Source organism: Protopterus annectens, chromosome 1.part2 (assembly GCF_019279795.1).
Source record: "Protopterus annectens isolate FY-2018-M chromosome 1.part2, PAN1.0, whole genome shotgun sequence".
NCBI lineage: Eukaryota > Metazoa > Chordata > Ceratodontiformes > Protopteridae > Protopterus > Protopterus annectens.
This window is the reverse complement of record NC_056727.1, coordinates 661105065-661131109: the sequence shown is the minus strand read 5'-3', so window position 1 is coordinate 661131109 and position 26045 is coordinate 661105065. Positions and strand designations below refer to the sequence as shown.

Below are 26045 nucleotides of genomic sequence, written 5' to 3'. Positions count from 1 at the left end.
TACACACACACACACACACACACACACACACACACACACACACACACACACACAGACACACACGTATTTGTGTGAGGGAAGAAGATATGGTGTGTGTGTGTGTGTGTGTGTGTGTGTGTGTGTGTGTGTGTGTGTGTGTGTGTGTGTGTGTGTGTGTTTAGAGTGTAAGTCTGCATGCATGTATGTGTATATTGTAAATTAAACAGCACACAGGGTGCACATACTAGAATAGGTTGCCACTATGTCACCCATAAAGTGCTGCCGCTGATGATCTAGCACTGTAATTACATAACTTCACAATGAGACATGGGGTGGGGGGGGAGGTGCAAGTAATTAGTACACTGGTTTAGATCCACAACATGACAAGACTCTATATGCCTGCATCACTGATCATGGAGTGTGAAGCACAAATCGGAAACAAGTAAGTATTAGTTTGTAGGAATGGAAAATTAACATAATACAGTCCACATGTTTTTTGACTAATACTGTCCATTCCTGTGACGAAATTTAGCCACAATTTCCCACACTGTATAACACTGTCTTCCAGTATGCTGCAGAGTACAGCAATATACTGATACATGAACTGCACTGCACACAATGTATAATCCCTAGCACAGTATGTACTATTCATAGGTAGAGTGCATTGGGCTGTTATGCTGTGCACCCCACAAACCGTTACAATTTCCCCAAGTCCCAATTAATTTTGTACAACATGGTATGCAGTGCTGCTATACTTTGCATCATATAGAATGTTAAAATTCCCCCAGGTCTCTGATGTGCACATTCACAAAATGGTATTCAGTGCTGATATGCTTTGCACCCCACAGAATATTACAATTCCCCCCAAGTCCCTGATGGACATTTGTGCAATTTTGATTACAGTACTGGTGTGAACTCCATAGACAGTAAAACTCCCCAAGTCCCTGATGTATGTTTGTACAATGTCTTATGCAGTGCTGCTATGATTTGTACCCCACAGACTGTTGCAATCCCCCCAGTCCTCAATGTACCTTTGTGCAATATAGTATGCAGTTCTACGGGTCTATATTATATGTTCAAAGTTTCAAAACTTTGAATCTCATATAATTGAACTTAGAAAACTTCAAACATGTAATAAAAAAATAGTAAAGAAACTTACCTGAATGCTGCAATCAGGGGGGCAAGCCACCCCTCCACCCCCCACACCCCCCGCTACTTAAATATACCAACTCCGGGACTGCACTTCAGTGAAGTGAGATCACCATAGGGAATATTTCCCTTTACTTCACTGTAGAGCGGTCTCGGAGTTGGTATATTTAAGTAGCAGGGGGTGTGGGGGGTACAGGGGGGGCTTGCCCCCCTGCTTACAACTTCCAGGTAAGCTTGTTTTGTTTTTATTTTTTTTATTACATGTTCGATGTTTTAAAACTTTGCTCATATAAGTTCAATTATATGAGGTTCGAAGTTTTGAAACTTTGAACATATGATATAGACCCAGTTCTACTTTGTTTTCCTCCATAGAATGTTACAATTCCACCAAGGCCCTCATGAACCTTTGTAGAATATAGTATGCAGTGCTGCTATGCTTTGTACCCCATAGAATTTTACAATTCCACCAAGGCCCCCATGAACCTTTGTAGAATATAGTATGCGGTGCTGCTATGCTTTGTACCCCATAGAATGTTACAGTTCCCCAAGTCCTTGCTGTACGTTTGTACAATATGATATGCAGTGCTGCTCTACTGTGTCCTTTTAGAATACCATTGTTTCATTTCCAGAGTGCCTAATATTCTGTTCATGTGCTTGCTATAATGGATACCCACAACAGCATCCTGTGAGTGTCATTTATGATTTGTAGAAATGCACGCAGCTGTACTGTTATGGTCCTTTAGCATAATGCACAGTTGACAAAGTGCCTAGTTCACCCTTGTAAATCAGGGTTTGCAGTCCTAAACTGCAGTGACCCTGAACTATGCTTGCCTCCTGAATAGTCTATTATGCTATTCAGATGTAGAGCAAACAGGGCAGTAGTGTTGTGCTCTTTATTGGTGGCATCTTCACTTCTTTCATATGCTACATCTATATTAGGGCCACCCTGCTGTGCACCCTTCCAAAACAGTGAATGGTGCAGATTGCTGTTCTTCTGTATACATTTGTTTCATTCTGGTGCAAACTGAGTACCCACAGACAGACAAACAGACAGATGATTCTGATTCTAAATCATGCATCTGTCAAAGTAATACCCAAGTCATCTTTTATACTATGGATTTATAACCCTGGTCCTTTCTCAGACCTGAGTCACTGATTACCAGGATATAGGCCCTGTCGCCATCCAGTGGACCAGCAAAGAGAAATACTTCGCTAAAGGTGTTGAGGGTATGAAACAAATTGTAATAGGGATAATGAAAACAGAGTTGGAGTGGCTTCATGTAAGTGTATGTTAGTAAAAGGAAACCATGCTTGGAAAGTGAGCTGCACAGTTATGTCAATGCATTATATGTGCATGTAGCTAGATGAAGATAAGTAGAGCATTTAGGCCAAGCACACCTCCTGTATTGACTGCTGTTATGTTTGTACACTCTGCATACATTGTACAAAATGATTGTTATATCTGAGGCATTGTATTTTATATACAGATTATCCCAATGTGATAACTGGTCTTGCAATTGGAGGAAAATTTGGTATTACTGCCAGCTTTGATACCGTTTATCTGTACACAGCAGAAATCTTCCCTACTGTTATCAGGTAAGGAGTCATGATTCTGTTGGGCAAATGCTAATAAATAATTAAGTGAGCTGATGAGGGCCATGAGATATTTAACAAAATGATGTGTCTGCAGCTGTTTTTATTGAAATAACTATTCTTACATGTTACCTTAAAATATCAAATCTTCTCTCTCTTCTTTGGTCTAAGAATGGTGCATTTTGCATTTTTTTCTTTTGTTGATTTTGTGGCATTTTACTATTTTTATTATTTCTTTATAGAATGAGCCGAAGTAATTCTGAAGCCAGTCCACAAAATATCCAATAGGCGGTATATATGTATGTTTTAAACACAAAAGGCATTACTAAGATGTAGATAAAGTGCAGTCACTACTTAATATGCAAAGAATTTGGAATGACCCAAACACATTTTGTACCCTCAGGTTTTGGCAGACAGGTCTATATTATACTTTTGAAAGTTTCAAACATCGAACACCATATGGTCGACACCATATGAGTGATGTTTAAAATTTCGAAAATATAATAAAAAATTAAAATAAAAAAAATACTTAACTAAATGCTGTAGGCAGGGGGGCAAGCCCCCTGCACCCCCCACACCCCCGCTACTTAAACATTCCTACCCCGAGATCGCACTGCATTGAAGTAAATGGAAAATATTCCCTACAGCAATTTCCGTGTGACGCGTGCGACGTTTCGCCATTTCGACCAATCGTGTTCGCTCAATACGCATTCACCATTTACAATTTTCGATCACGCGATAGGAACCCATAGCAGACTCCTCAGTCTGAATAGGTAAAGGAATTGATCGCACAGTCAATTTTATATCAGTGTCAAGGAGAAGATTCTTATCTGCAAAATCCCCACCTTTTCATATATAGCAGCATACATGCAAATGAAGTATGCAATATGGAAAACTATTAGAAGTCATGCACCAGTTGTCAACCAACACATTTTCTAGTCTATAGTGACATCACAAAAACTATGCAGTTCACCATCTAGGAACAAGATCCAAGATATACACTAGTTTGCTCTTCCTGTCCTAACTTACAGTTTTGGAGTGATTAACTGGCTCCAAAAGGTGTTGGATTGGTTGGACAGGAAACAAGAAGGTTGCTTCATGCTTATCAAATGATTTATAAAAATCAGTGTATACCAAGTCTCTATTTCCCATTCTGAAGGAGGTATTGGCTTCCTCAAAACTGATTCCTGAAGTAAAAATACCCTTTAAAAATAACCTCAAGTTTATGCTGCTAAACACTAGGAGTTTAAACCAGAAACTGCACTCACTGGAAGCAGTTCTCACCCTGGAAGATGCTGATATTTGTGCAGTCACTGAGACCTGGTTTAAGGCTGCCGAGAGCGCCGCAACTATACCAGGTTACATTTCATTCTACACGTTCAGACCACAAACTGAAGCCGTGAGAACTAAAGGAAGTGGTGTATCAGTATTCATTAAAGATAAATACACCTCTAGATTGGTTAAACAGCACAATTCCCTTGAAATACTTCAGGTGAAACTGATTGTAGGTAAGACCCCTCTTCAGCTTATTGTTAGCTATAGGAGCCCCTCATGAATCAGGACATCCACTCAGCCTACTTATATCTACTTGAGTCATTCAAGATACAACTAAACACTCAGGTTTTGGGTGACTTTAATTACCTGACCATAGACTGGGTAAATTATACGTGTTCCAACTCACTTGCCCAAAGGTTACTAAACTTCATTAACTCCAATGCCCTTGACCAACTGGTTGACACACCTACAAGGAGCTCAAACATCCTGGAACTGGTGCTCACTAACATGGGAGACCTCTTCACCACCTCCAGTTGTGGCCATCTCTGGTGAGATCTGACCACAAATCAGTCTTGCTAAAAGTAACTATAACACAAGACTACCCCCCCCCACACTTAGCAGCATCTAGATTAAAAAACTTCTCCAAGGCTGATTACATCCTCTTATGTGACAGCATAAATGGATCCATAGCCCCTGCCGCACTGATGGAACAGACACCCATGCTGAGTTATACACCAATGCATTATACAAACACCTGTAAAATTGCATTGACTCTGCCATACCAAATAGAACCAAAGCAAGATCTTCAAGGAAATACAAACCTGCCTGGTGGACAACTGCCATTAATAGGCTATACAGCAGGAGAAAGAAATTGCTGTCTACGAGTAGGAAGGAATGGTCTCAAAACTGGAAACATTCCCTCCTCAAACAAGCAGATAAGACTCATAGTGAAGTCCTCCAAAGCTAACTACGAATCCAAATTAGCTTCCCTAACTAAGGATAATCACAAGGTGGTCTTTAGTTACATCTGTAACCTCAAAGGTAAGTCCCAGATTTGCACTGAACTCGTAATTAATGGTACTACATATATAGAACCTGTGGAAATAGCATACCTGCTGGCTGACTGGTTCAGTGAAAACTTCACTTCCCTGTCCCCACCACATATACCCCAAAGCATCCCAAACACCTGTCCTCCACCTAGTATCTCTGAGGATCGGGTCTTAAACGCCCTCTCTAAGGCCAAAAACACAGCCTCTATAGGACCAAACAACATCCCTGGCTGTGCTCTACATGGATTAAAACAGGAATTAGTATCACCATTGAGCACACTTTTCAATTACAGCCTAAGGATGGGCTTCACCCAAGTGGAATGGAAAACAGCTGCCATCATCCTTTTGCACAAAGGGGGTGCATCCACTGACCTCAGGAACTATAGACCTATTAGCCTGACCAGCCTTTTCTACAAGGCCGTGAAATTAATCATCATGGACCTTATTAACAAAGATATAGGAAATCTCCAAATGCTTGACCCAACCCAGTTTGTCTTTGTCAAGGGGAGATCATGCCTGTTAAACTTGGTGGGCTTCTTTGAGACAGTTACCAAAGCCCTAGGTGAGGGCAAATCTGTGCATATGGCCTACCTATAGTTAGCCAAGACCTTTGACACAATCCTCCACTCAGGCAACATTGATAGACTCACCCAGCTGGATATCAGCCCATATATTGCCAGGTGGGTTGCAAACTGGCTAACTGACAGAACTCATACGGTCAAAATAGGGTCTCCACCTCCTACAGCAGACCTGTAACCAGTGGTGCTCGACAGGGATTGGTTCTGGGACCCCCTACTGTTCAGAATCTACTTCTCTGAAGTACAGACTAAAACTAAAGGGCTGTGGCTGATAGAGTTTGCTGATGACTGCAAACTGGGAGTGATCATCGAAACCCCTAGCGATGCCAACATCTTGCAAGAAGGCCTTATGCAGACTAATAACTGGTGCCAAAGTCATGGTCTTAAACTTAATGCAAAAAATGAATTATCATCCCCTTTGGCAAGGGTGATGTTCCTGCATACCACCACATTAATAGCAATATCCTAAGCACACAGTCAGTGGAGAGAGATCTGGGCACACAGGTTGACAGGAACCTTAATTTTGATAACCCTGTACTCTTCCCTTATTAGGCCAATAATAGAGTACAACACTCCCTTTGGTATGTTCCTTTCCAAACACCTACAGTAATTGGAGAGACCACAAAGGTTCCTTACAAAGAAAATTCAGGGTCTTTAAGACCTGTCTTATGCAGACAGACTGAAATCACTGTCACTTTATTCTGTGTCATATAGACTGCTCAGAGGTGACCTGTGCCTTGCATATAGAGCAATCTCTGACCCAGCTTGTATGGAAATGCTGCACATTCACAAGTCAAATGGCACACGGGTCACTCACTCAAAGCATCTTAACCTGCTATGTGACATCAACAGAACTTGCTGAAGAGACAGATTTGTCTCACAGAGGTTGCCCCACCTTTAGAACATGTTCAACAAAGCCCCTCGTTGGCCCTTTTTAAGCGCAATTTGGATGATTGGATGGGTAATCAGAAATTCACCCCAGGCTTTCACCAGTGTCCCTCTTGGACAGGGGCAATAAGTGCTGATTTTAGTGTCTGCTAGAACAGACACCCTTGGGAACATGGGTTGAACTTGGCTAGGCTTGTAAGGTCCCTGAAGCCATTAGCCTAGTAACCTCCTATAATCCCATGATCCTATAAAACAGAACGAGAAACAGTCACACATCCTGTTGCTGGTTGAGATATACTAATGGCAGAAGGACTGTATACTAAAAGGCATAATAATGTGGCAAGACTGTTTCATTGGGGATTGTGCAAACATATAATATTGAATTTGTTGAAAAACATTGGAAACATGAGCCACAACGCATTATAGAAAATTATGAAGTTTTTATCACATGGGATCACCCATTACCAGCAGTTCAAAAATAGATGCAAGAAAACCAGATATAGTAGTCCATGAAAAGAAGATAAAAGTAGCATTGATCTTTGAAATTGCTACATCTGTTAACTGCAGTTTCTTAAGTACAGAGAGACACAGTCATAAAATACAAACAGGGCAGTGTGGGAGAAGGATACCCAGACAGTTCCAATAGTAGTAGGAGCAATGGGTTTTATAAAAAAGAATTTACAATTGTACTTAGATATGTTACCAATACATGCAACTCAGTATGAATTGCAGAAGGAGTCAGTACTGGGCACATTGCGGGTGCTGTGATGAGCACTTCTGGCTAGTATCAAAGACTGAAACAATACTAATTTCATGACCCTTAATCATACTTTGACTTAGGAATGGGGTCCATTGCCCTCATGGCAATGGAAACCCAAAGGACTTAGCGAATTTAAAAAAGGCATTCACCATATTTATTTTTTTCTTCCATTAAAACTGCATTACATATTTTACATTTTGGTAACTCTGTTTTTGGTACTACCACCACCAGTGATGGAACTGGGTCCCATGAATTCAGCATGCTTCTCTGAAGTTGATTCTACTGACTTTCCAGACCCTGTTCTTGAGGGTTCATGCTATTGCAACATCGTTTCACTTGCAACAACTGCCCTTGTGAAACGTATTGGAGCCTCTGATGTAGACAAAGAGTAACCAGAGTGACCATCTCCCTCTTTCCTTTCCATGATGGTGTGCATAATGTACATATTAGGTCCATGACGGGCTTCAGTTGTCCTGTAACTTCCTGCCTATACTCTTGTAGACAGTTTCTGCTCCATGTTTAACGAATTATGTTTGTTACTACTCGGCAGCTTTTTCTAGCAAAATAACAAAAGTTATTTGTATTTTAATACAGTCTTCCTCACACTCTTTTATATATACTGATGAAATAAATGCAAGGCAAAGCAAGAAACATCAAAGTTTGTTAGCTGAGACTGTGCTGACTTTACACTGGTGATAACCTTTTTTAATGCACCTTCATAAATTATATTTCTTTAACTAATATTAAGTCACTGGGCATGTTGATTTGTTACCTACTTCCTGAAAATTTTCATGAGAAAAACATCATTTTGTGCTATGTCCCCAGATTTCTGTACACCAGATACATGACTGTGCATTAAAATATGGCTCCCACATTCTGCTTATCTTTAAATTTCCTTAGACTTGTCTTCATTTTTTCATGTATCATTAAATATCTAGTCAGCTGCAAATTTTAGTGCTGCTGAGAAAAAAAAGGCTTTCTGCTCCCATTGTCCAATGCTATGAATAATTATGTGTGTCCTTTATAACGCTGAACTGATGCACTATGGTAAAAGATTGCCTTCCCTTACAAAAAAATCCATTCTCATCCATTCCTAATACCAATAAATAGCATTTTACTGGTTCAGTAGTTTTTGCATTGTTCTTAGTTGAACAATCTATTCATGAATCTTTAATATGGAAGGAGTCAAAGGCCCTCTTGAAATCTGCATACCCACATTCTCTGCATCAGCCATAAAGATAAATAAATCTGCTAGATGTATTTCATGTGAATTCACCACAAGCCACACTTTCTCAGATCTTGCAGTTGACTAGAATGAATGCATCCACAATCATTTCCTTCGGACAGTATTCCAATGACTTTCCCAATAGTTTTATCATGTTGATAATCATTTCCTTCGGACAGTATTCCAATGACTTTCCCAATAGTTTTATCATGTTGATAATCATGTCCTTCGGACAGTATTCCAATGACTTTCCCAATAGTTTTATCATGTTGATAATCATGTCCTTCGGACAGTATTCCAATGACTTTCCCAATAGTTTTATCATGTTGATAATCATTTCCTTCGGACAGTATTCCAATGACTTTCCCAATAGTTTTATCATGTTGATAATCATTTCCTTCGGACAGTATTCCAATGACTTTCCCAATAGTTTTATCATGTTGATAATCATTTCCTTCGGACAGTATTCCAATGACTTTCCCAGTAGTTTTATCATGTTGATAATCATTTCCTTCGGACAGTATTCCAATGACTTTCCCAATAGTTTTATCATGTTGATAATCATTTCCTTCGGACAGTATTCCAATGACTTTCCCAATAGTTTTATCATGTTGACAATCATTTCCTTCGGACAGTATTCCAATGACTTTCCCAATAGTTTTATCATGTTGATAATCATTTCCTTCGGACAGTATTCCAATGACTTTCCCAGTAGTTTTATCATGTTGATAATCATTTCCTTCGGACAGTATTCCAATGACTTTCCCAATAGTTTTATCATGTTGATAATCATTTCCTTTGGACAGTATTCCAATGACTTTCCCAATAGTTTTATCATGTTGATATGGCCTGTACTTGTGCTTCCTTTGTCATACCTGCCATCTGCACAACTCATAACTGCTTCTCTAGGATCATCTGTTGTACATGAAAAGTAGGGCAATCAGTGGTTGGAAAAGTGTCACTAGGCTTCATTATCTTAGTCTATACTCTTTCTGGCCTCACTACTTGCCTTAATTTGAGAATTTCTCCAGGACAATCCACTTCATCTGTCTTGTGCCCAGCTGTGCAAATTGCAGTGTTTCAAAAATGACCCTGTGAAAGGTAGCAACACCTTCAAGCAGGCATATGTTGAATCATCTATTTTGCTGGGTGATTGCCCTCTGTCGTGTTCCCCAGTGTGGGGTCTAGTTCCCTCAAACTTCTACCCTACTTTTATATTCTTACTCCTAGATTGTACAGCTTTGGGGAAAATGAAACCACTTTATTTTCTTGCAAAGTCAATGTATTTGGATCTTCTCTGTGGCTGAGTGTGCTACATCAGTGGGAGCAAAGAGCCGGTACCTCCTTGTCTACCATTCACCAGGTGGTGCTAGGGTATTCCTCCAGGAGTTCATGGACTTCCTCATCTGCAAGTACCTACTTGTCTATAGTTCACTAGATAGTACTAGGATGTACCTCCAAACGTTTGTGTACTTTGTGTACTTCCTTATCTCTCATGTTGTATTGAAGCCAAGATGGATGATCCTAGGTGATGTGAACAGCTAGACTGATGGGATGTCTTTTACTCTTAATAAGAATTCCTGGGAATTATATGGGGATTTGGGTTTTCTCAGGTGGGTTTGGGATTTTCTACACAATTCACATACATGATCATAGCTTGAAATTGGTATTCCAGGTTGGGTATGATAATCAGTAATTTGGTAGTGAATCATGTCACATGGTCTGATCATATGATCATAGTCTCTTTCACTTTTAACATTTGATTTGTTTGCTTTGATGATCTAGCAGTTGCAGGAGTGCAGTGCACAGGATGTTAATAGTAAGACATATAATAATGCCTTTGCTTTTTTCCTAGATCATCTAGCCACAGGCTGTGCACACACTCTTCATCTAGTGTCATGTGTACTGTGGCACAATCTTAAGCGCCATGATCTCAGGTGAACTGGTTGACGGTTAAAGCAGAAATGGCATCTCACTTACCTGTTGGAAGACAAGCTTTTACTTGAACATTATATCATTTTTTAGGCTAAGTTAAACTGAAAAAAAAAACAGGTAAAATACTTGCAGCACTTGTCTGGTGGTCTATGGCTAGTAATCCATCTGCCTTTGCCACCAGAAAGTATTTGTCTGCTGAGGAGTGTGAGCTTCTGAGAAATTACATCGCCAAGCTTCTGTTCATCAGATTTAGTGCTGGGTCTGATACGCTCATAGGCACATGCAGTGGTTTTGTTCCGTGACCAAAATACTGCTCTTGGTTTGAGTTTGAAACATCAGATAATGACAATTCCATTACATTAGTTTTCAATATGTGCTCATCCAATTATAATCCCCTTTTAACCAGACAGGTTAAATTTTGCCTGTGTGCTCTGGGACTGACTTTATGCCAAATCAGCACACTGTCACTTGAGAATTGTATTTTCCTTCAGTCTTAAAGCAGGGTTGAGTTACTCCTGTTTTCAAGAAGGCAGGGCTGGACAATGATAATTTGAACTACTGACATATTTTCAACTTGCCATTCATTATTAAGGTTCTCAAAAATGCCGTCTATGTGCAATTTGACTCCTATCTGAGTACTAATGGACTCTATGATCCATTCCAATCTGGATTTCATTTTCCATTTCTGCTTCTTTCTTTCCAGCTACTGCAGTGCCCATATCCATTGCCAGGTTTGCCAGGTCTTCTACTGACCCCAAATTATCTTGATTGTAAGCCAGGGGCCAGGACAGAGCTTCAGGGCATCCTGGTGGGTCATGGCATAGACTGCTTCCATAGGGAAATTTTTTTCATTTATGACTTACTCCTTGGTATCCCTCTCTGCCTTCACCTGTTACATCCAAGGGCTACTCCCCTCTATAGAACATGCCTCCTCACAAGGAATACCTAGGCATATGCCTTCCCCCGCCAGCACCTTTGATGCCTAAGAAGGTAATCAAACCCAGATAGCTTGACCGTAGTTGGGGTTTATCCCTGTTTGCGTTGGAGCTAGCCCTCATTTCAGTTTGAGTTTTGATCTAGTTTGATGTAGGCATAGTATTGAGACTGCCCTGGTTAGAGTATTTAATGACCTTATAGCAGCAGGAGATTAGCAATGCTGCTCCATAGTGATCCTCTTAGATGTTTTCTCTGTATCTGACATACTCAAGCATGATACCTCACTTGATCATTTGACCCATTGCTGTGATATCAATGATGCAATAGACAATGGTTCCCTTCCTACCTTACTGGTCATACACAGCAGGGTGCTGCAGGGTTCTACTCTTGGTCCCTTGCTATTTACCTTGCATATACTCCTGATAGGGGAGTTTTTCTCAAAGAGGAGGATTAAAATTCCATTCTTATGCTGATGACATTAAATTATACCTTTTCTTGCCTCAGAACTTTACAGCAGCTATGAATAACCTTGCCTCAGAATTGTAATGCATGCACAAATGGTTGAGTGGTAATGATTTGAAACTCAGTACTGACAAGACAATGGCCATGACCATTCGTGTGACCTCACACAACTCTCTTGCACCATGTTTTACCTCAATGTTATATTTTACTGCTAATGTTATGAAGACAAGCTGCAGTTTGTATCTAAAGTTTGGAATCTTACTCCTAATGATCAGCTTACCCTTAAGAACCATGTCTCATCTGTCATCAAATCCATCTGTTGCCAACTGAGGAACATCTTACTGATTAAGCATCGCATCCCCTGTGGGGATTTGCCTAGTGTTATGCTTGCTTTGGTCTGCTCATACATAGACTACTGCAATGCCCTATATCTGGGGCAACCAGATGTTGAGCTTGACAAATTTCAACTAGTACAGAACTCTGCTGCTTTGCTATTTACTACAGTCTCTAGATACCAGCATATTAGGATTGTGCTACATGGACTGCACTAGCTACCATTTCAGTGTTGCATTGCATATATATCTGTTATCCTGATTTATTTAATCCTACACAGTTTAGGCAGGGGAACTTCTCAGCTAGTACAAGCCTGCTTGCAGTCTTCATTCATCTGGGCATGGATTACTTGAGGTACCTATAGTACAGATTGCTACATCAGGGTCACATTCCTTTGTGTAACAGGGCATGCATCTGGAATCTCCTGCCTATGTGGCAAAGGGCGATCCTGACACTTGACAGTTTCAACCATTTGCTCAAAACATACCCTCTTAGATGTGGTATATGACTTTTTCACCTATTTGTATTTCTTTCTTTACTACTCGCTCACTTTGTATGAAACAGTGCATAGTTATAAGCACTTAAATAAACTTGAACTTGTTGTGACCTTAGTTTAGAGAATAAAAGTGCGGTAGGGTATAGCCCCTATATCATGGGGTGCAGGGATGGGACCTTTCACTCTGGAAAAAAGTAACTAATTCTGCTGAGCAAAAGTTTCCATATCTTAATGTATTTAAGCAATGTTGCCTCTTAGTGAAGTGCTTTAAATAATGTACAATTCAATCAGCTGGGTAACAATCAGTTAGTAAATGTCTCCTTTCAATAGCCTTTCAACCTTACTTGAACTCCAATACATCATGTTGTCTTTGTTACTCTTGATGGCTATTTGTAGCCGTGCTTCTTCAGTGAAAATGAAATAATATAATTCTTTCAAGACATCTACCTTTTCTTTGTCATCTTCTTTTGGTTTACCTGCAAATCCCTAAGTGTCACGTTGTAATGCAGCTCATTCCGTGATCTGTAGTGGCCAAACAGTACAGTCTGTCAAAAGTCAAGTTGTCAAACTGCCATGGATAAAAATAGCATGAAGTGGAGAGTGTACAGAAAAAAGTCTGCGTGGCATTCAAGTAGTTACTGTACATATACAGGGAACCTGTAGAAGGCTCATCTACCATACAAAGTAATGTCCCCTGGAGGAAGCAGCATAGAAGAAGGGGGTGAGCAGAGGGCTCTGGATGCTGAGGTCAGCATAACAGCAGTACATGCAGCTAATATACTCATTACAGAAGACCTGTACTAACTACATGATTCCCCTTTCCACTACTGCCTTGAGTAATTCTCAAATCTGAATGTCATGCAGTCCTTAGCTTCTAAAACGATGGTATTAAAGTATGACACAAGTTACCCTGCTTGCATGCTGAATATAATCATGCCATTTCAGAGTGATTATTAGCACTATTTGTGCCTTATAGCTAAACATATTTCATGCTCTCCTGTGTACTTGTATAACTGCCTATTAATTGACGCTGCTATACTCTTTGAGGTCTACTGTACTGTCCAGAAGCTGACAAACATAGACAAAAAAACAGGCCCAACTTACTCATTTAGTTTTCAGTTTATGTGATTAATCTATAAGTGCTTGTCTTTAATAACATAGTTTAAATTGGTGGAGCTAATCTGTATATAAATGTATGTATTGATATATCTAATCCCATTGATCAAAATGAATATATCAATATAACTGCATTACTGAACCACAAGTCTCTATAGTCTCATTTTCAGATCTGTGACTGCCAGCTTAGGAGGATATGCCATCTGTTCATAATGTCTATCCACTTAGGAACTGACAGCACCTAATGCAAAATGGATTAATATATGTAGTGGGGTACACAGTGGAAGAATAGTCAATTACAACAGCATTGCTCCAATGGAGCAGGTTGATGCAGAGCTGACTGAGTCCCAGCAGACTCAGGTTTGAATAGCAGCTTGATCACTTCGGGAAAGTTCTAAGAGGAGGAGTAGAATGAGGAGACATCACTGGCATGCTGTTCATCAGTGGAAGGGGGCTTTGGAGGGCATCCAACTAGTATATCACAGGAGCACTGCTTTCAGAGCCAGGTACCTTGGTAAATTCTGTCTGTGACGAAGCTGTGCCATGACCAGCTCTGCTCAGCAATTTAGGGCACCAATGTAACTCCGTCTTTTACATTCCTCTTCTTCCTTAGCATTACAATTTTCACCTTATTTTCTGTTTTCTCTTACCTCAAAAAAATTTGCTCCTCTTTGCTTTGAACATATTGACTTTGAATTTTTTGCCATATTTAATTGCTTTAACATCCAAAGCTATTGTTTTTCTTACAATAATTATGCATTGCTTGAATGTTATTTGCATTTATGTAGCATAAATTCTTTTTGAGAAGCGTTGTGTTCTGCCATAAATCTTCAATCAGGAGCTGTCATCAAATATAACCTGGAGTAAAAAAAAAATCTTAGCAGATCTGAAAGCCACTATTTAGTTGTAGCCACAGCTTCTACTTGAGACTGCAACTTCAAAAAATGCAAGTGTTTGCTGCAAAAGGTACTATTATGCAAAACATAAAGACAGATCTCACAACTATCCAGATTTTCACAGAATTTCCATATTTTTGCCTCATATTTTTGATCTGTTTGACATAAAACTTGTAGTTTTCTAGCAAGCCATTGATAATTGAAATCACCTAAATAACGACATACATTTGAGTGTCACACTTCATACCCTTATTTGTGTGCTAATGCAAAACAGGTCATTTTAGCAACTTTCTAACTTGATAAGATCAATATTTAAAATCTGTTTCTGATTTTGGTCCTTTCTGCCCCATTATTTTTGGCTTTGTCCAGATTTGATATGCTTAGAAGTTGAAAGGTATGCATACAGGAACCCTGGCACTGGAAATTATAGCACATTCAGTCAACATTTTTATACACGAGAACAGCTGAGATTTTAGAGCCGTTAACTGACTGACTGTTGTAAAGCAGTATGTGGTGTTGAATGTACTTTAACTGTCTTCACCATCAGCAAAAAGAGAGAAAACTGAATAAGATGTATAAGTGGAGAACTACCTTGATCAGACTCAACAGTTCACATCATTTTGTGTTACCAGTATTTACATTCATGAGTATTAATAGAACTGAATTCATACTTCATGCAAACAGTGCAGTAACAGTCATCAATTATAAAATTCAAACTGCCTAATCTAGAAGTAAAAATCAAAACTGGAGAAGGGTGGAGTCATGGGACTCCACTGTGTAGCTTTGGCTGATTTGTTTCCATTCTGTTAATAATCATGAGACATGTACTTTATGAGTTAATCTCAGTTCTAGACTAGTAGTTAGTTACATTTGTTATGGTACATGATGGCAGTGCTTTAGTGTCTACTCAGTTGTTAAGGTGATCTTTAGATGGCAACAGCCATTTGAGCATGGAGCATGGTGTCAAATGGCTACTCCTACAATAAGCAAGATAAAATGTTATGTTTCTTATAGAATAGACCTGTTTAAACTGTCTGGTGGAACATAAGGTACAGTAAAGGCTCATACACTGATTAGACAGGGTGGCACCTGGACTTAAAAGCTGTATCTTCACCATTTTACATGGGACTTCTGATTACTGGATGGGCAGTCACTAACATACAACAGCTTTATATTATATGTCGAGGACTGTATATGTTAATAATTTTGAAGCAAATTCTATACCAGAGTATATTCATGACAATAAGAAAGAAAAATGGGTCCAAAAAGTATCCCTGAGGTGCTCCACTATGGGCCTTCAAATTTCCAAAAAAAATGACAACTAATCTTAAACATTTTCTACCAAAAAGACAGGAGGAGCAATGTTCTAATACAGGTCTACCCATTCTATCTATAGCAGACTGATGATAATGTCAATATACAAAATCATATCAAAGGCCTTATACATGTCTACAAGTAGGCAATAGCCCATCTTCAGTAGGTCAAAAGCTTCACAAATCCAACTGTGCATCCCTAATGTAACATTATGAACTTCTAAGACAATGATGAAAATCACACAGTTGATAAGATTCTGAATAATCAATAAACTGATTATGTATTGATTTCTTAAAAAAACAGAGGGGAGGTAAGCAGGGCAACAGACTTTAATTAGTAAGTATTTCTCTAGAAACTTTCTTATATACAAAGACGAAGCTTATCCTCTTCCTCCTGGTAGGAAGAACTCTGTGATGCAAAGTAGTTAAACAAGTCCAGTATTGGCAATACCATATAGTATGCAGAGAACTTTGAAAAATGAAAATCAATATCATCAATATTAACAAGCTGAGTTCAGCTATAATTTACAGCAAAATAAACTTGTTTGAATTAAATACAGGGCAAGTAAAAACATTAGTAGAAAATGAGGTATCAGGAAAATGACTCTCTGATTTTGGCACACTATTAATGAATTAATAAGTGACCATTTTCCAGAGGACATTTTGACAAAGAACAGTCTGTTTTGGGCTAGTTTTGCTGTTTGTACGTAAGTACCTGTATATTCAAAACAGTTCAACATTATTTCAAAAAATATTCCTAGAATATTACTGGTATAATTATTTATAAAACACTGGTCTAGTGGAATCTTCCCATCAAAGGTAATTGAAAAGCTACATTTTGAACAAAGATATTGAGGAGAACTCTAATGTATTCCTTCTTATTTAAGTCCTTATGTGTCTATGCATTAAACATATAAAATGTGGTAAAAAATAATGTACTCCAGTCATTAGGAAGATGTTAGCAAACTCTATAACACATACTTAACAAAGATGTAATTAGCATTCTTACCCAACACCAGGGTGTCAGAGATGAACAGTAGCCCTGTACAGGAATTGCAAGCAAAATGCATGTCTAAATGAGATGGAAGAGAATCCCAAATGTCCATCAAACCGTGTGAATGACCTTGACCCACACTGACCTAAGCTTTTCTCAAAACCAGATGGTATACAAATAATCTTCCTCAGATACTCCACATTACAAATAAGCCGTATCCCGTTTCCCAAACTCTGTCTAAAGAATAAGAGGATATTGCAACAACTGCAAATGTTTAAAGTAAGTAAACCTGATAATGGGAGAAAGAGGCCCTTGTGTTGAAATAACTGTGTTCCATACGGCCATTCATATTCACTAACAGAGCAGTGCAATAACTCCTGCCACTTGCTGTGCACCAAACTTAATGACCTCAATGAATGGACATTAAAATGTTGGTAAGAAAGCATCAATCTTACCTTAGAGATTTGACCCTGATGTACATCAGCTGAAAGTATACAATCATAGAGGCTCTTTTGACCTACAGGTATGTAATCAAGAAATACAAGCCTGTAACTGCAAAGCTTGTCACCACATAATCTCTGGTACCCAGATGCTTGTATAAAGGAGAAAGAAAACCCTTTTTTACTCATCACATCCATAATAAACATTAACCCTCAAGTAACACAGTTCTGCAAAAAGATAACAGCTTTACAATTCAAAATACCTGCATTAACTCATAACCTAGAAGTGGATAGGATAGTCTTACCCCTCTCCCCACATGACTCTTCCTTTCAGGTCTAAATTGCTTCCTGAACCACCATTCAAGGTCCCCTGGATCTCAGATCTTGTTAGACAAATTACCTGATTCCAAAAACCCTGACATTATTATATTATGAAGCTCCATCTGGAAGCAAATGTGAGCTTGTGTTTTCTCCAAGTCCATGCATACTGCTACCCAATGGCTGCCCTAGCATAGGCTTGTAAATTCTGGAGCTTGAAACCACTTAACCTGACTGGAGCAAATAACTTGATGTTCTTCGTCTCACATTGCTGCAGTCATAACCTGTGGGTAGTCCGCTGTCCTCGGTCGGCACGAATACCAAAGTGTTAGGCTGGCGTCGGTCATGGTCGCTCAGAGCTGACGTAAGTACGCAGTAGTACTTAAGTGCATGACCGACGCCATATCCTCAGTCTTTTTTGCCGCGTGGTCCCAAGCAGAAGCAACGTTTGCAAGTGCCGTTCGGCGTTCTGAAATTTTCATTTTTCGAGTTTCAGACCGAAGACCAAGTTGGGCTAAGTACCCCGTTGGGGAATATTTTTGTCTTTTCTTGCCTCAGTTAATCCAGATGTCAGAAAAAGTTAATAATTGTATTTCTTGTGGTAAACAGATACCTCATAGGGACTATCACTCTCTCTGTATTCCTTGCTTGGGGCCTGAGCACGACGTAGTCGGGTGTCGCTTTTGCGCTAGATTTAATAAGCACACCATAAAACGCAGATTAGACTGTGCTAGGCTTGTTTTCGGTAAGCGGTGTAATTACAACATGCCGTCGGATCCTCCGACGCCCGCTACCGCAAAAAAGCGAAAAGATAAATCTTTAAAGTCTAAACCGGATGAGTCGGCCGTTGCGGATGCCGGTTCTATGGAATCTACGGTTGAATCTTTGGATCCAGCCGAGGTCTTGGCTGAATCCCAGGGGGAACCTTTACTTTTACAGGAGTTGGCCTCTCAGGAGTCAGGTCAGGCCGAGGGGGCTTCTCAAGTTTCTGTGGTTCCATCCTTACAAAAGGTTATTAGGCCTTCTACTTCTGTCACTAAAGGCCCTGCTAAGGCTAGACCTGGTCTTTCTGGTACAGGCCATAGCCCTAGTTCTTCGGGCTCTGTTCCTAAAAAACATATGTTGAAAATGGCAGAGGATTTGATTACTTTGATCAGGGGTTCTATGCCCCCTCCAGAGAAGAGGCCTAGGGTGGAGACAGATTTAGAGGGATTGGAGCATTCCTCAGACTACTCTGAGTCCTCAGCTGAGGATATTCAGGATTTTCCTCCCTATTCTGATTCGGATGCAGAAGATTCTTGTCCTTCTGCTTCTCCTCCAGAGGATTTTTCCTTTTCTGAAACCTTGCACTCCATGAGGGAGCATTTCAAGTGGGAAGGTCAGGATTTTTCAGATTCTCGTAAGAGGTTTAGGGAATTTTTGTTTTTGCCACAACATAGACCTTTGGCTATTCCCCCTGTTTTAGATGTTGTTCAGGATGTTTTTTCTGAAGCTTCCCTTAATCCAGATTCTTTACCCCCTGCCCCTGTCAAGCCAGACAGGTATTACTGAGTTCCAGAGGCACATAAATATTTGTATAAGAGTCCTAGAGCTGACCCGGAAACTATTGTTCAAGGGCCTAAGGGTGTCAGGGCTTCTGTAGTTAAGAATCCAGTTCCTCTGGATAAAGATGCTAGAGCTTTGGATAGGTGGGGTAAAAAAGTGTATACCTCCTCCACGTTAGCTATGAGGGCTTTAAATTGCCAGTTTCATATGCTGAAGTATCAGAACTTTCTGTTAGGTCAGTTGAAATCTAAGGTAGATGCTTTATCTGAGGGTATAGAGTGTAAGGAATTGCAGGACTTAGTTCATGCTTCAGATCAAGTGGGTAAGCATTCCTTGCAGTGTGGCTTCGATGCTCTTCAGGCTTCTTCCAGGGTGGCTGCTACTGGTTCAGTTATTCGCAGACACGCCTGGCTTAAGGATCAAAATTTGTCAGAGCATGTTAAAGCTCGTATTTTGGATGCTCCTCTTCAATCTGAAGTTCTTTTTGGTTCTCCTGTAGAGTCAGTTTTGAAAAAGATGGAAGACAAAGCTAAGTCTATGCAGACGGTTAAGGAATTTTTTGCAAGTGCAGCCCCCTAAGTTTAGCAGGAATTGGCCTGCAAGAGGATGGTCTTACCCTTCTTCGGATTTTCAGTCTAAGGGCAGGTCTAGACGTGGTAGGGGCAGGGCTCACGCTCAGGGTTCTTTCAGACCTAGGACTTGGAGTTCTCCTGCACAATCTTCTGGTGAGGGCAGGGGTCAGCCTTTTCGTAAACAGACCCAATGACCTGTATCTCCAGCTGCCAGATTCTTCCCGTCTGGCAGCTCCTCTAGGAGGAAAGTTGGCACTTTTCAAACAAAATTGGCATTTGGTCACCCAGGACAAATGGGTGTTGGACATAATAAATCAAGGCTACAAGTTTTACTTTCACACTTTTCCTCCTTTCAAAGGCATGCCAGATGTACCTCCTCAGCAAAGGCTGGAGGCTCACAAACAAATTTCTTTGCTTTTGCAGATGGGGGCAATCCAGGTGGTACCTCTGTCAGAAGTAGGCCAAGGATTTTATTCTCGCCTATTCCTTGTGCCAAAGAAAGGAGACACTTGGAGGCCAATTCTGGATTTGTCCATTCTCAATACATACCTAGACATTCCAAAGTTCAAGATGTTAACATTACAGCAGCTTCTGCCTCTGCTAGGCAAAGATCACTGGATGGTAACTCTGGATCTCAAAGAGGCTTATCTTCACATTCCTATCAGGCCCAGCTGCAGGAGATTCCTGTGTTTTCAGGCTGGTACTTCTCATTATCAGTTCTCTGCATTGCCCTTTGGCTTATCTACTGTGCCCAGGGTGTTCACAAAGGTTCTGGCTCCTGTAATAGCTTTCTTAAGACTGAAGGGAATACAAATTTATCCTTATCTGGACGATTGCCTGATTCTTGCTCAAGACAAAGACAAGTTACTTCAACATCTACAGTATGTAATGGCAGTTTTAAGGTGCCTAGAGTATTCTGTGAACGAAACAAAGTCCAGTCTAGTACCCTCTCAAGACATGTGCTTTCTGGGTGTGAGACTGAATACAGCCTCTCAGATGGCTTTTCTGACCCCGGACAAACAAAGAACTCTTCCTCTATACTTCCAGCAATTATCAGTACTGTCCAGGCTGACTGCAAGGACAGTCCTTCAAGCCTTGGGGTTCATGGCATCTTGCATTCTGGTACTTCCCAATGCCAAACTGCATATGAAGAAGCTACAATGGTATCTCAAAACTGTATGGACTCAACACTGCCACGATTTGGACACTGTCATTCGGATAATACCTTGCATCCAGAAGGAATTCTTGTGGTGGGCTCAGGAATGTCACCTAAACAAGGGACTCTCTGTGACCCGACCAGAGGCGAGTCAGATCTTAATGACGGATGCCTCAGACCTGGCTTGGGGAGCACACTTCAATGGGAAATGGATTCAAGACACGTGGCCTCCCAGACTACAGCATTTGCATATCAACATGAAGGAGATGTTAGCAGTCCAGTTTGCCCTGATGGCCTTCAAGGACCTACTTCAACCAGGACAGGTGTTGATTCAAACAGACAACACAACAGTCATGTGGTACATCAACAAGCAGGGGGGAACCCATTCTTACCCTCTTTGCAGACAAGCTATGATATTGTGGGAGACTGCTCTGAGTTTGCACATCACTCTTCAAGCACGGTTTCTGTCAGGAGCACAGAACTCCTTAGCAGATGTATTGAGCAGACAAATTGTGGATCCCCACGAATGGAAATTGGATCCTCACATATTCCAACAGTTGACAGTGGCTTGGGGAACACCAGACATAGATCTGTTCGCTTCTCCACTAAATTTTCAGCTGCCAAAATTTTGCACAAAAATGTTTCATCCAAAAGCTTGGAAAGTGGATGCTCTATCCTTCAGTTGGAACAACCTTCACGTCTATGCTTTCCCTCCTCTGCCTCTCCTTCCCAGGGTACTCTTGAAAGTCAGGCAGGACAAGCCTTGCATGATTCTAATAGCACCAGATTGGCCACGACAGCACTGGTATCCTCTGCTGAGGAGTTTAGTTCAGGAGCCTCCTTGGCCTTTGCCACCGATTCCTCACCTGTTGTCCCAGTCAAGCAATCATTTACTCAATGTCAGGGTACAGTCCCTGCATCTAACAGCCTGGCGTATTCTGTTTTAGACCCTGGGGGGTCTCAGCTTCCTCAACAGGTTTTGAATGTCATTTTGGAAGCCAGACGGCCTAGTACTAGAAAAGTTTATGCTGATAAATGGAGGAGATTTTTTCTTTGGAGCACAGCAAAGAGCCTTGATGTCTCAGTGCCTAATTTGAGTTTTACACTACAGTACCTTACTGAATTACTAGACAAGGGTTTGTCTTTTTCCTCCGTGAAAGTTCATGCTGCAGCCATTTCTGCTCACTATGATTGTGACCCTCCTTTATTTTCTCACCCTTTGTTTAAACAATTTCTTAGAGGGCAAAAACATAAGACCCCCATGTAGAGCTCCTACTCCTTCCTGGGATCTCAATTTTGTGTTGGAAAAACTTACTTTACCTCCTTTTGAACCTGCAGCTACGTCTGAGTTGAAGTTTTTGTCTTGGAAGACTGCTTTTTTGTTGGCCATTACGTCTGCTAGGAGGGTATCTGAATTACAGGCTCTCATGGCAGTTGAACCCTTCCTGATATTCCATAAGGATAGGGTGTCCTTGCGTACTAACCCTACTTTTATGCCTAAAGTTATTTCTAATGTGGCCTTAAACCAGTCTATTCATTTGCCTACTTTTTATGCTGATCCCCAAAATAAAGGGAAAAAGTTTTGCATTCTTTGGATATTCACAGGCAGTTACGCTATTATTTGAGCAGAACTAAAGAGTTCAGGCAGACTCAACAGTTATTTATTTCTTTTGCTTTGGGTTCACAAGGGAAAGCTGTTTCAAAGCAAACTATTTCTAAGTGGATTGGCCATTGTATTGCTTTTTGTTATTCTCATCATGGAAAGGATGTTCCTGCTGGGATCAGACCTCATTCCACTAGGGCTACTGCCACATCTACTGCCTTTTTAAGGGGGGTAGCTACTAAGGATATTTTGGAAGCAGCTACTTGGAGTTCAGTGCACACTTTTACTAAACATTACCATCTCCCTCTCTATTCCAAGTCCAGGGCTGGGTTTGCCACTGCAGTTTTACAGGGCATGTTAGCAGCTCCTAATGCTTTTTAGTTTGCCAGCCTCCCTTTACCTTTGCTTTGGGATTCTACCCACAGGTTATGACTGCAGCAATGTGAGACGAAGAACATAGTACAGTTTTGTACCTACCATAAATGTAGATGTTCGAGGATCCACATTGCTGCAGTCCAATTTTCCCTCCCTCCTTCCCCCCTATAGTTTGGGGTTGCTGTGTTTCTTTTGGGATAATTATTATTTTCTCTATGTTGGTTGTTGGGTATTTTCTATTTTGGCTATGGCCTTTCCTTTTTAGGCCTTCTGACATCTGGGGCAAGAAAGACTGAGGATATGGCGTCGGTCATGCGCTTAAGTACTACTGCGTACTTACGTCAGCTCTGAGCGACCATGACCGACGCCAGCCTAACACTTTGGTATTCGTGCCGACCGAGGACAGCGGACTACCCACAGGTTATGACTGCAGCAATGTGGATCCTCGAACATCTACATTTATGGTAGGTACAAAACTGTACTTTCCTACTTATTGCTAGTCCTACAATTCCATCAAATTAATTTCATACTAAACATCTGCAACTCCATTAAGTACTTAGAAAATACTGTATGAGGGAAATGCCTAAGAACAAATATTTTATTTTGTCAGCCACAATGTCTTGACGATCTGGACTCTAGTCAGAAAAGAAGATTTAACTTTGACCACTTTTGGCTCTTATCCATTAAAAACTGAGGCAGGGGCAGAGCGTTTAATGAAATTAATTGAGAGGAATTTAAGCCCATCCAAACATGCGAGTGTTCCACATTTGAAACCATCACACAGGGCTTCATTTTGAATTTCAATGAAAATAATGCCATTTTACTCCTCAGTGTTTAAGGAATAAAAATATCATTTCACTTTTTATACAGAAATGCCGATTCTTTTCAGACCTAAAACATTAATAGCATTGTATTTCTATGTTTTTGATAGCTGCTCTTTATTTTAATTGAAAGGTGCACTTTTGTTTTTAACTGAGTTTTGCATCCTAATTTCAGATGACAATAACTTTATACAGCTTTAAGACATTTTTTATGAAATTGTTATAACAAGACCCTAAAAAATATTACTTTGATTGTATTTGTACAACAGAACAGAAGATATGGAAAGTGCCACAGTTATATGCATGCCTGTCAGAACAAGGAAAATATGTGCACTTTGTTGTAACATAAAATAACAGACTATCACTTTCTTCTGAGAAAAGGGTATTATTTTGGTATCTTTTTGCACTAATGATATGATTCTGATACATACTGAGTTTGATATCCTGATAAATTACTTTGTTGTGAACTGAATGACAAAACAGAGCAGCCAAATGACTGGTAGTAGCTAGTAATAAAAGAACCATATCCTTGTAACTAATTAATATACTGCATTAAGTTTCTCCACAACATGTCATGACCATCATTTACAAAATGCACTTAATTGGTGATTTCAGCTGTAAAGACATACACCACTTTATCTTCATGAAATCTGCATGTACAAACCTAACTGGAGAGGTCATAATTCCAATGACGAAAATCTTCTGCATTCAGGAGAAATATGATTTTTACTCTTGATTTAATGGTAACTCAGTAAAGCAGTAATTTAGACCTTTTTTGTGCTCTGCATACTGAGCAGAAGGCTTAATAAAATACCCATAATGAAAACTGAGTATAATGCAAAATGGCAGACTGTAGGCAGTTAATATCTCTGAGCCAATGGAGCTGGGCCCCAATTATAAAAGAATATATATTTTGAGGTTTTAGTATGAAACTTTCAAGCAGTAAACATAAAATAGTTGTTTTTCTACAAAAACATTTGATTGTTACTCATCATTTAGGATTTTGATGCATCACTATGCTGACTGTAAGCGCCCTGCATTAATTGCTCATGCTGTGTTAAATATTGTATGCTGTAAATTAAAAGTACAGAGAGGAGCATAGCTGTAATTAGTAAGAACAGATTTGCTAAATGAGTCTTTGAAGATAATATAAAAAGAGAGCTGAGACAAGTTCAGTCAAAAATCACTTGTTTTGGAAGAGAAACTTGGTGTTTAGAGCAGGAGCTCTAGGACTGAGAGCAACTCACAGTGAAGAAAAATGTTGTAGAAGCTGGAAAATAATATTGCCAGAAGGAATCTCGAGACAGCTACTGTCAGATACTGTGGTGCTGGTTGTGTATTTTAATTAAATGTACAAGTTTTATTGTTTGGAAATGCCTGTCTTATCACATTATAAACTGTACTACTATTTTTATAAAGACTGGTGGTCTCAGCTTACATTAATTTCCCTCTCGACCACTATATGTATTTATATATATATATATATATATATATATATATATATATATATATATATATATATATAAAAACCTGCCCAAGCATCAGGGACATCCAAAGCATAAACGCAAGCAAACTCCACCCCCCAACACAACCCAAATGACACATAGCCCACAAACTCAGTGTACCACTCAACCACAGCCCATAAGGCATAACAACGTACCCAACACTCTAGTCATACGTAACTCTATAGTCAGGCACACTGATGTTCCACTCACTAGACTAAACAAGGAGAAAGTTACTGTCAGCTGCCTGTCAGGTGCCAGGATCCGCCACATAACGCATGCACTCAGGTCACTCCACAATGTTGGTGTGTATGACCTGAGACGTACCTCCCTGGACTACATGAAAAGAGACATGGAGGAGCTCTCTGATCTTGTAGCCCAGGCAGGTATGACCCTAGCCCTGAGTAGCATCCTGCCATCACCCAGAATGATACCACAGTACAAGGACAAAATTATTGACTTCAACAATTGGCTAAGCTTCTGGTGTCATTCTAAGGGGATCCAGTATTTGTCTGCCTGGGACGACATGATCGGCAGTCCACGATGCTTTGCCAGAGATGACCTGCACCTGTCGCCCTTAGGATTCCGGATACTGGCTAAGGCTCTTGCCACCCCTATAGTGCCTTTTTTAGGCAAGGTTCAAATGGCAAATTCACCACCATAACAGTTACAAGCAAGCAAAATCTGAGGGTAATGCTACTCAATGCTAGAAGTCTAAACCTCAAAATGCACTCAC

At 40.2% G+C, this 26045-nt stretch overlaps 1 protein-coding gene across 1 annotated transcript in view; it reads left to right on the top strand.

Annotated features, from left to right (window-relative positions):
- The window catches only part of LOC122790656 (solute carrier family 22 member 6-B-like), a 496093-nt gene that overhangs the window by 426012 nt on the left and 44036 nt on the right, over positions 1-26045 (top strand). The window contains exon 8 of the mRNA XM_044058184.1: positions 2616-2724. Within this exon, the coding sequence (XP_043914119.1) occupies positions 2616-2724 (109 nt within the window). The remainder of the gene's footprint in view (positions 1-2615; positions 2725-26045) is intronic.